The sequence below is a fragment of the Halichoerus grypus genome, chromosome 4, assembly GCF_964656455.1.
Source record: "Halichoerus grypus chromosome 4, mHalGry1.hap1.1, whole genome shotgun sequence".
NCBI lineage: Eukaryota > Metazoa > Chordata > Mammalia > Carnivora > Phocidae > Halichoerus > Halichoerus grypus.
The window spans coordinates 52,797,920-52,809,329 of NC_135715.1; the positions used below are offsets into that span (position 1 = coordinate 52,797,920).

Here is an 11,410-nt window from a genome sequence, read left to right on the forward strand (position 1 = left end):
CTCAAAATCTAAAAGTCCCAGAGCCCTCTCCCTGTTAACAACAACCTAAAAAAAAAAAAAAAAAGGAAATGACATTGTCTGAAAACATAGCTGTCAGTACTGATCTTTTAAATGTTTATACAGTTGCTTTGCCAATCTACTGTCGAGTCGTAGATGGCATTTTTATTCACTCCGCTTTTTAGAAAATTAGAATACATATGGAGAGTGTTTCTGTGGGCAAGGAGCTAAGCTTCACACCCATCTCCACTGTGAATGTAGAAATGCCTGGGCAAGTTTGAGGACTGATGGGACTGGCCTGCTGGATACCTATTTGTGTGAAGCCTTTCCTGGCAACTTATTAGAAAGTCGACGACTTGATGATAACAAGACTATCTTGCTCCAGAATTATGACCACAAGTCTTTGTGAAACTGAAGCCTCCCCTTATTCAATAAAGCAATACTGCAGATGGGAACAGAACACACCCAAGGAGAGAAAGAATCAAGATGCATGAATTTTGTCTGCGGGAAATGGCTCAATAGGAGGGATAGTTTCCTATTATAGCAATGTGTGTGTTGCTTAAATTCCCTTTTATTTCCAGAGGCCAAGGGCAGAAATCATAGACCTCGGGTAACCATGGGTTTGAGTCCTGGCTCTACTGCTTAATAACTATGCCATAAGATCTGTTTTTAAAGGACCACTGCTAGTCCCTAATGAGAAAGACTTTCTTATAAATTCCCACAATTAAAAAAAAAAAAAATCGTGGTTTTGAATCTAGAATTATCTATAAGCTCCCAGTACACCTATTCTAGTTCCTTTTGACATTATACCTCTTTCTTCCATAGCATTTACTTGGGATTATAGAGTCAAAATTAAATCCATAGACAATTTTGTTTTTGAGCTATATTCCACTTTAGACTGTTTTCCAGTACTTCTTAAATCTGTTTTCCCAAAGTCCTTAGCATATAGATGACCATACCCAGCTTTTCCTTTCCTGATAATCACTGCCTTTAAGTGTTCAAAGTAGTTTTTACTCACTGAAAGTAGCTCTTAGAGTCCAAACTGGGACTCAAGTTTTCTTGTTTTTGAGACCAGTGACTCCTAAGGTGTTGGTATGTGTGATAGCTTTGGTTTGGGGTCTTGGGGAAGTGGGGGTTTTATGTGAAGAGATCAGAGAAATAAAGCAAGATAGTACAGGGATAACTGACACCCACTCCAGCCCCCACCAAACAAGATTGAACCCAATGGGCTAGGTAGTCCTATGAGAAAGAGTGTCTAACAAAGTCTGTGTAAGACTCTTGAGTGGAGACATCCAAAAGTTCAGGTGATAAACAGAAGCTCAGAGTGGGGAGGGGACAGTTCCTTCATTTCATATGGTGCACTGAGGCCCTCTGAGGGCTTGGGGTAACAGAGGGAGGATATCCGTGCCTAGCAGAGCTATCCCCATGGAGAGATCTGCAGCTAAGAAAATCCTGGAGAAGGAGCAAGAGTAGAAAGATACGAGCAGGCAATCTCGTTTTGGGTTCATGGTTTTCCAGGGAAGTACTTATCTCAATAAAATAGTTATGCTCTGCCTCTTGTCCTAGCAGACTGGATTCTTTGAATTAGGGTTTAACTCATCTTGGATTCCAGTCATGGGTCTCTCTTCCTCACTTGGTAATGCCCATGAGATCACATTTGCCCTGCTCTTCTATGAAAACACGTTTCTACCCATGTTCTAAGAATTGTCGTATAGATACACCACCATGTTAATCATTGTGTCCCACTGCTGTACCAATGTTTCAGCCATGAAATAGCATGTATCTTTTCTACCAATAGTCAACATTATACTCCTTGTAGTAATTAGTTTTTGGTTGTTTCTATTTTTTTTTTTTTTTGTAGCCAGTTTTAATTCCTTTTGAGAAGTCTAGTTAGTCCTTGGAAAATAATTTCTTTGATCAAAATTGACAATATACATGGTTTCATCATTCTTAAATGTTGAGTTATTGACCAAAAACTCCTATCTCATTCCTTGACACTAACTACAGAGCTAGTTAATTATCTCTTTTGTTTTTTCTTTAAAAACTCCAAACTTTAGTGGTAATAGGCAAACACTGACTGTATATCTAAGTTTTTCAGCCTCCCACCTGACATCATAGAAACAAGAGGTATCTCTTAGATTTTCGCTGATGGTATCTATCTCCATGTGTTCAGATAGTGTTCAATATCTCTCAGCTTTGTACTTGCCCTTCTATACCCTTCTCTTTACCAAAGTAGTGGGAAGACTGCAAAATACATTTGGCAGAATCCCTCACCAACTGGCATCCAATGGGAGACAGAAGATGGAAAGTGGGGTGAGGGGGAGGAAAAGTCGCTTTCACGGTTTCTGCTTGCGTCTGTGCGAGTGGCAGCATCAGCAACCATGTCAGGGACACCAGCAGGGGGGGCAGCGATGGTGGTGACAGCAACTGTAACATTAAGGACAGAACACAGAAGCGAGGGCACTGGCTGAGCGTCAGGTCCTGAAGGTGCTACTCAGGCCATGTTCCTACAGAAGCTGCCCCAAAGGCACAGTGTTTATGGACTCTGGGTAAATCATTTTCCCTGTTGTCCTCCAGCTCTAGGTCTGAGAGTGGTTGAGTGTAATTGCCAATCTTTGCGCAAGTTGACCTTTCTTGTTTTGCTCCTCTAGCTTACTCCAGTACTTTTGTAACAGATTCCTTACGTTAAATTCCCTCTTTGTCGAACACCTAGATCTGTGTCTGTTCTCCTGGTTATGCAGGGACTGATGCACACTGCTATGAATCAGCCCGTGTGTGTAACAGTCAGCAGATGTGGTGTGCCCTAGAAGCCATTTCATCATATGCTTGGGAAAACATTCAAGGAAGACTTAATTGACAATTGACGATGTCAGCTCTGCACGCAACTGTTCTTTATCTCTCAGTAGAGAATCACCAAACTCTCAGATCCCGTGAGAGGTTTGTGGGGTTCACAGACTATTACAGACTCTTGTTTCTGCCATGTTTATTCTCCAGAAGGTCTGTATTTAAATTATTGAAGAAAATACAAACTTCCTGTGTCTGGTAAGTCCCTTCCCTTTCTTCCTTAAGTTACACAATTCATCACTCTTTTTTTTTTTTTTAAGATTTTTTATTTATTTATTTGACAGAGACAGTGAGAGAGCACAAGCAGGGAGAACAGTAGAGGGAGAGGGAGAAGCAGGCTCCCCGCCAAGCAGGGAGCCCGATGTGGGGCTCGATCCCAGGACCCTGAGATCATGACCTGAGCCGAAGGCAGACGCTTAACCATCTGAGCCACCCAGGCGCCCCCACAATTCATCACTCTTATCTCCCTGGTTTTTTCTTCCCCTTACACGCTTAAGAATTTTGAATTTGTAGTTTTCTTTTGGTACTTCTTCTTCCATTTTCTCTAGGAAGTCCTCATTTTTACAGATAATCTGGCATTCAGAAGGAGGATTCTCAAGGAAAAAAGGAAGTCTGTGGTAATAATGCTAGCCCAGAGGAAGGGATAAGATTGCTTTCATGAGTCAGGTTAAAATGTAAGCCTTACGCTGATGACATCAGTGTGGGGAAGATCCTTGTGCCACAAGTTCATTATGATCATACACAGCCTCTATCCAAGGTCAAAAATGAGAATATCTTACTCCTCCAAAAATTAAGAAAGGACTATTATCTTGAGCAATGGGACAATTCCATAGGTTACCACAGTAAAATTCATACCTGTACCTCTATATTTAGAAACTGTTCCTTCATCATTCTGAGCAATGCGGGTGGAGGGTACTGACTCCAAATGTGGGAAATACTCATGTAATGGCCCATTGCCCTGGTGGATTTCTTGACCTTTAATATTCAGCCTCTCTGTCTCCATGCACTTTATTTTCTCACGTCTGCACATAATGCAGATATGGTAGATTTAGAAGTTGGCACTTGATAAGACACAAAATTTGAAAGAAAAAAGATAAACTGTGCAGTTGACTGTTACCCAGAAGCAGGGAAAGGCATGCAGCCAAATTCCCCCAGCTCCTTGTGTCATCACGTGACGTTGCTTGGATATCAGCTTATCAACAGACTGAATTTCTACTGCCACCTTCACATGAAGAAAGAGACCCTGCAAGGAAACTACACTGAATATGAGTACAAGTTTTTAAAAAGGGGGAGATTATAATACAGGGTAAGTCTTTTAAGCAAATTTGTCCTTTTTATTTCAGGCATAAGATATTTGGTAGATTTGGGGGCGCCTGGGTGGCTCAGTTGTTAAGCGTCTGCCTTCGGCTCAGGTCATGATCCCAGGGTCCTGGGATCGAGCCCCGCATCGGGCTCCCTGCTCAGTGGGAAGCCTGCTTCTGCCTCTCCCACTCCCCCTGCTTGTGTTCCCTCTCTCGCTGTACCTCTCTCTGTCAAATAAATAAATAAAATCTTTAAAAAAAAAAAAAGATATTTGGTCGATTTGTCCTCCTTGAATTCTCCAAGCATTTTAATCAAATTTTACCAGGTATAGTCCACTTGAATAGGTAAGATGGATTTCCTCAGCAATAGCCCAAGAAAAGCACACATGAATTGTTGCCACAAGAAAGACTGTCAGTCATTTCCTTATGCTATTTGAGGAAAGAAGAAATCCTTCTAGCTTTGAAGAATATTTATGCTCTGCTCTACAGATCTGGAAAATGGGAGGAGGGATACTGAGATGATCTGAGTACAGGATAGAGTGTTGGGTTTTATCACAGAGAATATTAAAAGAGTATATCTTAGTTGGTATAGTTTCTGAAGTGCACAATGAGGGAAAGCAGTATTAAATAAAATATTTATAGTTTAATTTATAAGTTTTATCATGGAAACAGGACACACAGAGATGTTGACTGATGTTTTCCTAATAAATTTCTCTTCTGGAAGATCTGAGCCTTCGCTTTGTGAACTCAGAAGCAAAGATTCCTCACATGTTAAAATACTTCTTCAGTGTGTACATGTGTGTGCTCTTGTGTGTGCATGTGCGTGAGAGCATAAAATATGGGGAGAGGAGAGAGAAAAGGAGCTCACATAAAGTGAGAGCTTTCCATAGCCATGATCTCAGTTAATCAAACAACCCAATGGGGTAGGTTTGGCAAGGACAAAGGTGTGAGCAGAGGGGAAAATGCTTGGAATTCTCAGTCTATGCCTTGGCAACCCTATTCTAATATATCCACTACCCCTTGATTAATTTTTTTTATAATTATAGACATCTCAGATTCCAAACCCTAAAATATATAGTAAAGAAAAAAGACTTACTCATAGCAGGTGTGGCTCCTTCATTTTGTCAGACAAGTGGCAAGAAATACAGCTAAGTTTAACAGTTTCTTTTATAGTACACTGCTGTAAAATTGCAAATCAAAATGTGCAAGAAATGGAGAATAATGTAAAGAATACTATACTTTCACTAAAAATCATATTTTTTAAGGGATATTCCATGAGCTGGGAAAGTGCACAACATATAGAGTATGGTCTCTCTTTTCTAAAATCAAAATGTACCCAGGAGAAAAAGAGTAAAAGGAAATCAATCAAATGGCACCAATAGTTATAGACAGTTAGATTATGGATAATCATATTTTCTTCTTCAATTTTTAGATTTTTTCAAATTTTCAAAAATGACATATATTACTTTTACAATCAAATAAGGTAATAACTATTACTTAAAATGATCAAGAAATAACTTGTGACATGATGTGGTTCTACAGTCCACTTGTTGCAAACACAAGATGAAGCAGAAAGACAAAAAACTCTGAATTATTCTTTCAACAACTGGGGTGGGGGGAGAATAGGGCAAAGTGCAGAACTAAGCAGTCTGCTGAGATCCAATTACTCAGAAACATGTGAGAAAACTTTTTATCCCTTGACATAAATAACATTTATTTATTTATTTATTTACTTGCTTGCTTGCTTACTTATTTACTTAGGTCCATTCCCAAAACAAGTTGAACAAAATGAAATTTCATGCTATGCTTTGTTGTTCCTTGAAGGTACAGGATAAAGAATGGGAGAAAAACAGAAAAGACAACAAAAGCTTTGGAATGTTCCACGGATTCCTTGCATTCGGGTCCCCTCCTCTGCCTACACCCACAACACTCCCTTAATGAAGGTATAGTGTATCATTCACTAATGGATGGAACTTGCCTGTCTCTCCTTCAAGGCTTGAGGGCTTTTTCTCCTGTCTGTTTATCCAGCGTTAGGTAACATCGGGCCCAACATAGGCACTCAGTGCATGCTGATGGTGTGCATGGTGAATGAATGAGCAATTGGATGGTCTGGTCCTACACCCATCCATTTCAGGAGCTCTGTAGATAGTCACATCTGCATTGCTGAAGCACTCCCAGTGATGGGCAGCTCACAGCTGACCACGCTGTGGCTCCCTGCTAGAGAGCTATGGTAGTTCCTTTCAGTCACAGTTATTTAAAGCCATTCTCATTAATACTTTTTTTTTAATTTTATTTTATTATGTTAGTCACCATACAAAACATCCCCAGTGTTTGATGCAGTAATCCATGATTGATTCATTGTTTTCGTACAACACCCAGTCATTAATACTTTTTGCAAAAATTTCAGTTCTCTTCTATCCCCTCAAGAAGGATAAACAACAGGGTAAGAATATTAGGACTATTATTTAGGAAGTTTAGACCTCTGCTAAGGAAAAGACATAGACTTTTTTTTTCCCCCCTGTAAAATAAAACCATAACTTTTAAGATTTTATCTTATATAATGGAAACTCTCATTGCCCTTTGGAGCTTTGCTCTTGAAACTGACTGCTATTTTCATATTATATTGTTCTCCATCATTGGAAAAGGCTTAATTAGGAATCAGTTATCTTCTTCAAAGATATTCTTTTTTAAAACATCTAATTCAGAAACTGTAAAGTTCAAATGATGCCTCAAATTGTGAAGTACTTGGCTTTGCTTTCACTCTGGATATATTTTTGATATCAAGTTTAAGGTCTCTAGACATCAAAAAAAAAAAAATCTGACTCAGAGGTTTCAACTCCACACAAAATTTCTAACAGATAAAAGCCACTTTACTGTTACATATAATTAACTTAATTTTAGTTTCCATTACAATGGTTATCAACTACTTTTGAAACTTCTATCACTGTTTTGAATTTTGTGGCCTAGGGTGAACTTATTTCACCTTGGTTTTTCTAGAATGTTGAGGCCAGTATCATCGTAAGCACTGATAACAGATTAGGTAGAGAACAGTAACTGTAGTCCAGGTCCTTCTTGTTCCTCCTTTGCACTACATGGCAGCCTTCTAAATGCTCTCCCTACCAGTGGCCTGTCTTCCCATAAGCTCATTCTCCACGGTGGGGCCAAAGTGATCTTTCAGGTATGACATTTCGGGTTGGATCATTCTTTGTTGTGAGGGACTGGGAGGCTGTCTCGTGCACTGTGGGATGTTCAGCAGCGCTCCTGGCCTCTATCTGCCGACAGCCAGTAGCATCCATCCTCCATTTCACCATTTATGACAAGCAAAAATGTCTTCCCACATTGCCAAATGTCCTTAGTGGTCAAAATCACTCCCGTTGAGAACCACTTTACTTAAATAAAGACCTTCAATGGCTCCTCATATTAAAGGTAATCTTTCAACTCTTTTTTTAATTCTTATTTTTTAAATTTGAATGTGAACACTGCCTATAAGTCTTCCATGATCTTCCCTTGCCTACCTCTACAGCCTTCCCCAGCTCATACTCTATATTCTGCTTGAAGTGAAAAAAAAAAAAAAAATCTGGTTTCTAATATATCCAGACATTTTGTGTCCCATAGGAAAATTTACACCACTTTCTCCCACTAATTAGCTCTTCTTTTTCTTCTAGCACAGTGGTTCTCAAATTTTGGTGTCCTTGTAACAGAATCACCTAGAGAGCTTGTTAAAACCCAGAGTGCCAGGCCCCACTCCCCGGAGTTTAGGATTCTGTAGATCTAGGATGGGGCCTGAGAATTTGCATTTCTAACACATTCCCAGGTGATGTCGATGCCCTTTGAGAACCAGTATTCTAGTTCCTTGGGAAATTCCTCCTCATTCTAAGACTCAGATGTTTTGGTCGCCTCATTGAAAAAGCCTTCCTTGATTGCTGCACAGACTTTGTTTTCTTCTCTGTTTTTGTAGCACCTTTGAAGTAATAATGTTGAACCTTTATCACATTACCCATCTACTCATCTAGCTATCTCCCCTGCTTACTGACAACTCTTGGTGAAAAGTTCTCTTGTCCCCATTCCCTGGCCTGGCCTACGTCAGGCCCTGTGTAGATTCTCACAGCCTACCTTCTTCAACAAGGATCATAATACAGGAATAAAATTATAAAATGTTGGAAATCCTTAGATCCCTCTCAGCCCAACACCTTGACCTACTTACCTAGAATCTTTTATTTACCCAATTTCACTATCACACAGGCCAATGGAAGTTGTTTAAGTAAACTAGGGGAAGACACGACCCAATTGTTGTTTTCCAATTGCGAAATGTATATATATAAAATTGTTATACATATATATGTATATGTATACATATATATCTTATTTCCAAAGAAGTCAGCTTTGAATACATCACACTCTTAGTCCTATAGAACTCCACCAACTCATCAAAATCACCTGCTCTGCTTTGACAGGACCTAACCCAAGGGCAGCAACGCTACTTTTATAGCATCATGAGGATTTACAATTCCAGGCCCCAGTGGGAGGCCCTGCAGAACCGCTATATTCACAGCCTTCAGCACCAGCAGCTGCTTGGTGAGTTTTAACTACCTGACCTAAACCAGGCACCCTTGGGAGGGACTTGTGTGCTGGAGCCAGAAGTCAAGTTTCCAGATAAATAATTCAAATAGAATGGCCTCTGCCAGCGTGCTATATTATAACACAATTGGCAGGCCATGTTTAAAAATGATTATCCCTGACAATAGAAAGCAAGGTTTTATGGGTAAATTAAGAGGGTTTCAAGAAATCAGAGTACGGATTGCTATAAAATGTCAACAACTGTCTGAGATTTATAGGAACTTGATCTAGTAGAAATGGAGATGGGCTTAGGCAGATGGTCTAGGCTCAAACCACTGCTCAGCCCCTTGCTGCATATGCAAATTCAGAGGCTCAGTTTACTCACCACAATAACAGTTACACTTATTAAGCATTTACCATGTTCCAGACATTGTGCTAAGAGCTCTACACACAACATCTCATTTTCTCCCCACTTTACAGCTGTGGGAAACTGCAGCTCAGACAGATTATATAACCTGATCAAGACATACGCCTAGCGAATGTCAGGGCCTTGCCGGCAAAGAGCATACATTTTCACCCCCGTGCTCTGACATCTCTCTTGTAGCAACCTCGTGGGATTTTATGAAGCACAAATGAAATAATGGTTGCAAAAGACCTTCACAGACTTTAAGTACAACCTTTGGAGGTGTGATTGTTGTTAAGTCCCTTTTCTTCTAGGAAACGTTTTCAGTCTCCAGCTGGCCTCTATTACACTCTTCTCCTGACTCTGGCAGAGCTTTCTTTTTATAAGCAGCTCACTCACTTCACATTAGCACATCTACCTTATATTGCTGTTCCTGCATTCGCACAAAAGGAAGACATGGTTTTTGCCAATGACTGAGTAACAAGAACAATAACAATAGTTATCTGTTATTAGGCTTCACTTTGTGCCTAGCACAGTTCTAAGCACTTTGCATATATTGTCTTATTTGAAACTCAGACACCTCTAGATGGTAGGTGCCTTTATAACTCACATTTTACAGAAGAGAAAATTGAGGCGTGGATAAGAAATCATTTGACCAGGGTCATGCGACTAGTAAATGGCAGAGCCAGGATGCAGCCTGCTCCCCATGATTGCCTGCATTCCTGCAGAAGCATCACCTACTAGCTCTGTTTGTAGAGCAAAACTGCAGAGAGGCCAGTGAAACCAGAGCAGGGATATTCAGTATTTAGTGCACATACCTGCGTTATGTTATCAACATGCAGATTTCCAGGCCTAGCTCTCTGAGTTTCTGATCAGGAAAGTCTTTGGAATAGAGCCAGAAATCTGAATTTTTAAAAAGCATTATTAAATGTGGTCTCAGCCTGATGATTCTGTAGTGGGTGGCCTGCAGACTACACTTTAAAAACCCTGACAGAGACTGAATATCTCTGTTTCTGGTTTGAAGAAAGTTTTGAAAACAAAGATATGCAATGCATGCTCAGATTACTCAAGGCCTAGCTCCCTCTCCAAGGGAGCTGTTATGTTAATCAATGACTATGTATTAACTTAATGAACAAGAAATGCAAAAGAAGAAAAGTCTACTTCATATCCTCAAAAATCATACAGTCTTGGCGTGCTAAACACAACTGTCTCTACCCTGCAAAGTAGAAGACATTTTATGAATCCGTAAATATTTGCAGGGTTGTTTGCTTATTTGTTTTGTAAGACTGTTGACTTTGAACTTTCTCTCATTTCTCTCCCCTTAGGCTACATTACACAACGGGAAGCTTTGGCTTGTGCCACTGTACTTAGAGATTCAACCAAGAGAGCCTCAGCTAAGGTAGCTCCTCAAAGATCCATCCCCCAGAAGCCTTCAGCCATGACAAGAACATGGCTGTCAGCACTACCTGTGTCTGTGGTTCGACCCAGGGCTCAAAGAGCAGGGCTTGGATCCCTCAGGAATTGAGACTTTGCACAAGCTCTGAAACAGGCACTTTGCCCATGTACCCCAAAATCTAGCAGGTGCTTAGTGTATATTTGTTGAATGAGAATGAAAAAAAAATAACTTCTAACACACACTCCATACCTAGAAATAATCTCTTTCCCACTCGCATAAATTTTACCAGCAAGAACAAGCTGAGGGATTTAAGAGGAATTGGAGCTAAGTGTAAACATGCCTTTCACTCCACATATAATCTGTAGAGTGAAATGACTTTTGAAGCTTTCAAAGTAAAAGCTTCCTTTGAATTAGAACCTCTCAGACAAGTCCCAAGAACAGTGAAAGGGTGAAAGTCATCAGAGGGTGCCAGGTTCCCAGTCACAGGGTGACTGTGGAAGCCACCCACTGCAGATTTTGAAAATACACAAACCAACACCAAGTTAACACTAAGCATGCAGGGTTTCCAGAGGCATATCATCTCAGCAGGAACTGGCCTGTGCATTTCCATGTCCTCCTTCCTCTCCTCTTTCCCATTAAGCAATAGCATTTAACTTGGCCCCAAATCTTCTGGTTCTTGCCTGACTCAATCCCTTTGTGTCATCTTGAAATTTGGACTTACCAACTTGCCACAGCTGGGTTCGTTCTACACGGCTATAGTTGACCTTAACCCAGGCAAGAGAATTCATGCACACGTCTTCCCCTGGCAACTGAAGATACACTCTCAGCAGAACGAGAAGTAGCCCTTAAAGAACTGGTCTCAGCTCTAACCTTGCCATGGCCTCATTGGTTTTAAGCAAGCACACAAGACTA

The 11,410-nt window shown here is 40.4% G+C and overlaps 1 protein-coding gene across 1 annotated transcript; it reads left to right on the top strand.

Annotated features, from left to right (window-relative positions):
* Window positions 1–4,133: 4,133 nt before the first annotated feature.
* FAM216B (family with sequence similarity 216 member B) lies at window positions 4,134–10,741 on the top strand. The gene is made up of 4 exons (XM_036106973.2): window positions 4,134–4,147; window positions 5,967–6,085; window positions 8,597–8,717; window positions 10,428–10,741. The coding sequence occupies exons 2-4, from the start codon at window positions 5,981–5,983 to the stop codon at window positions 10,625–10,627; spliced, it is 426 nt and encodes a 141-aa protein (XP_035962866.1). The 5' UTR covers window positions 4,134–4,147; window positions 5,967–5,980; the 3' UTR covers window positions 10,628–10,741.
* The last annotated feature ends 669 nt before the right edge of the window (window positions 10,742–11,410 follow it).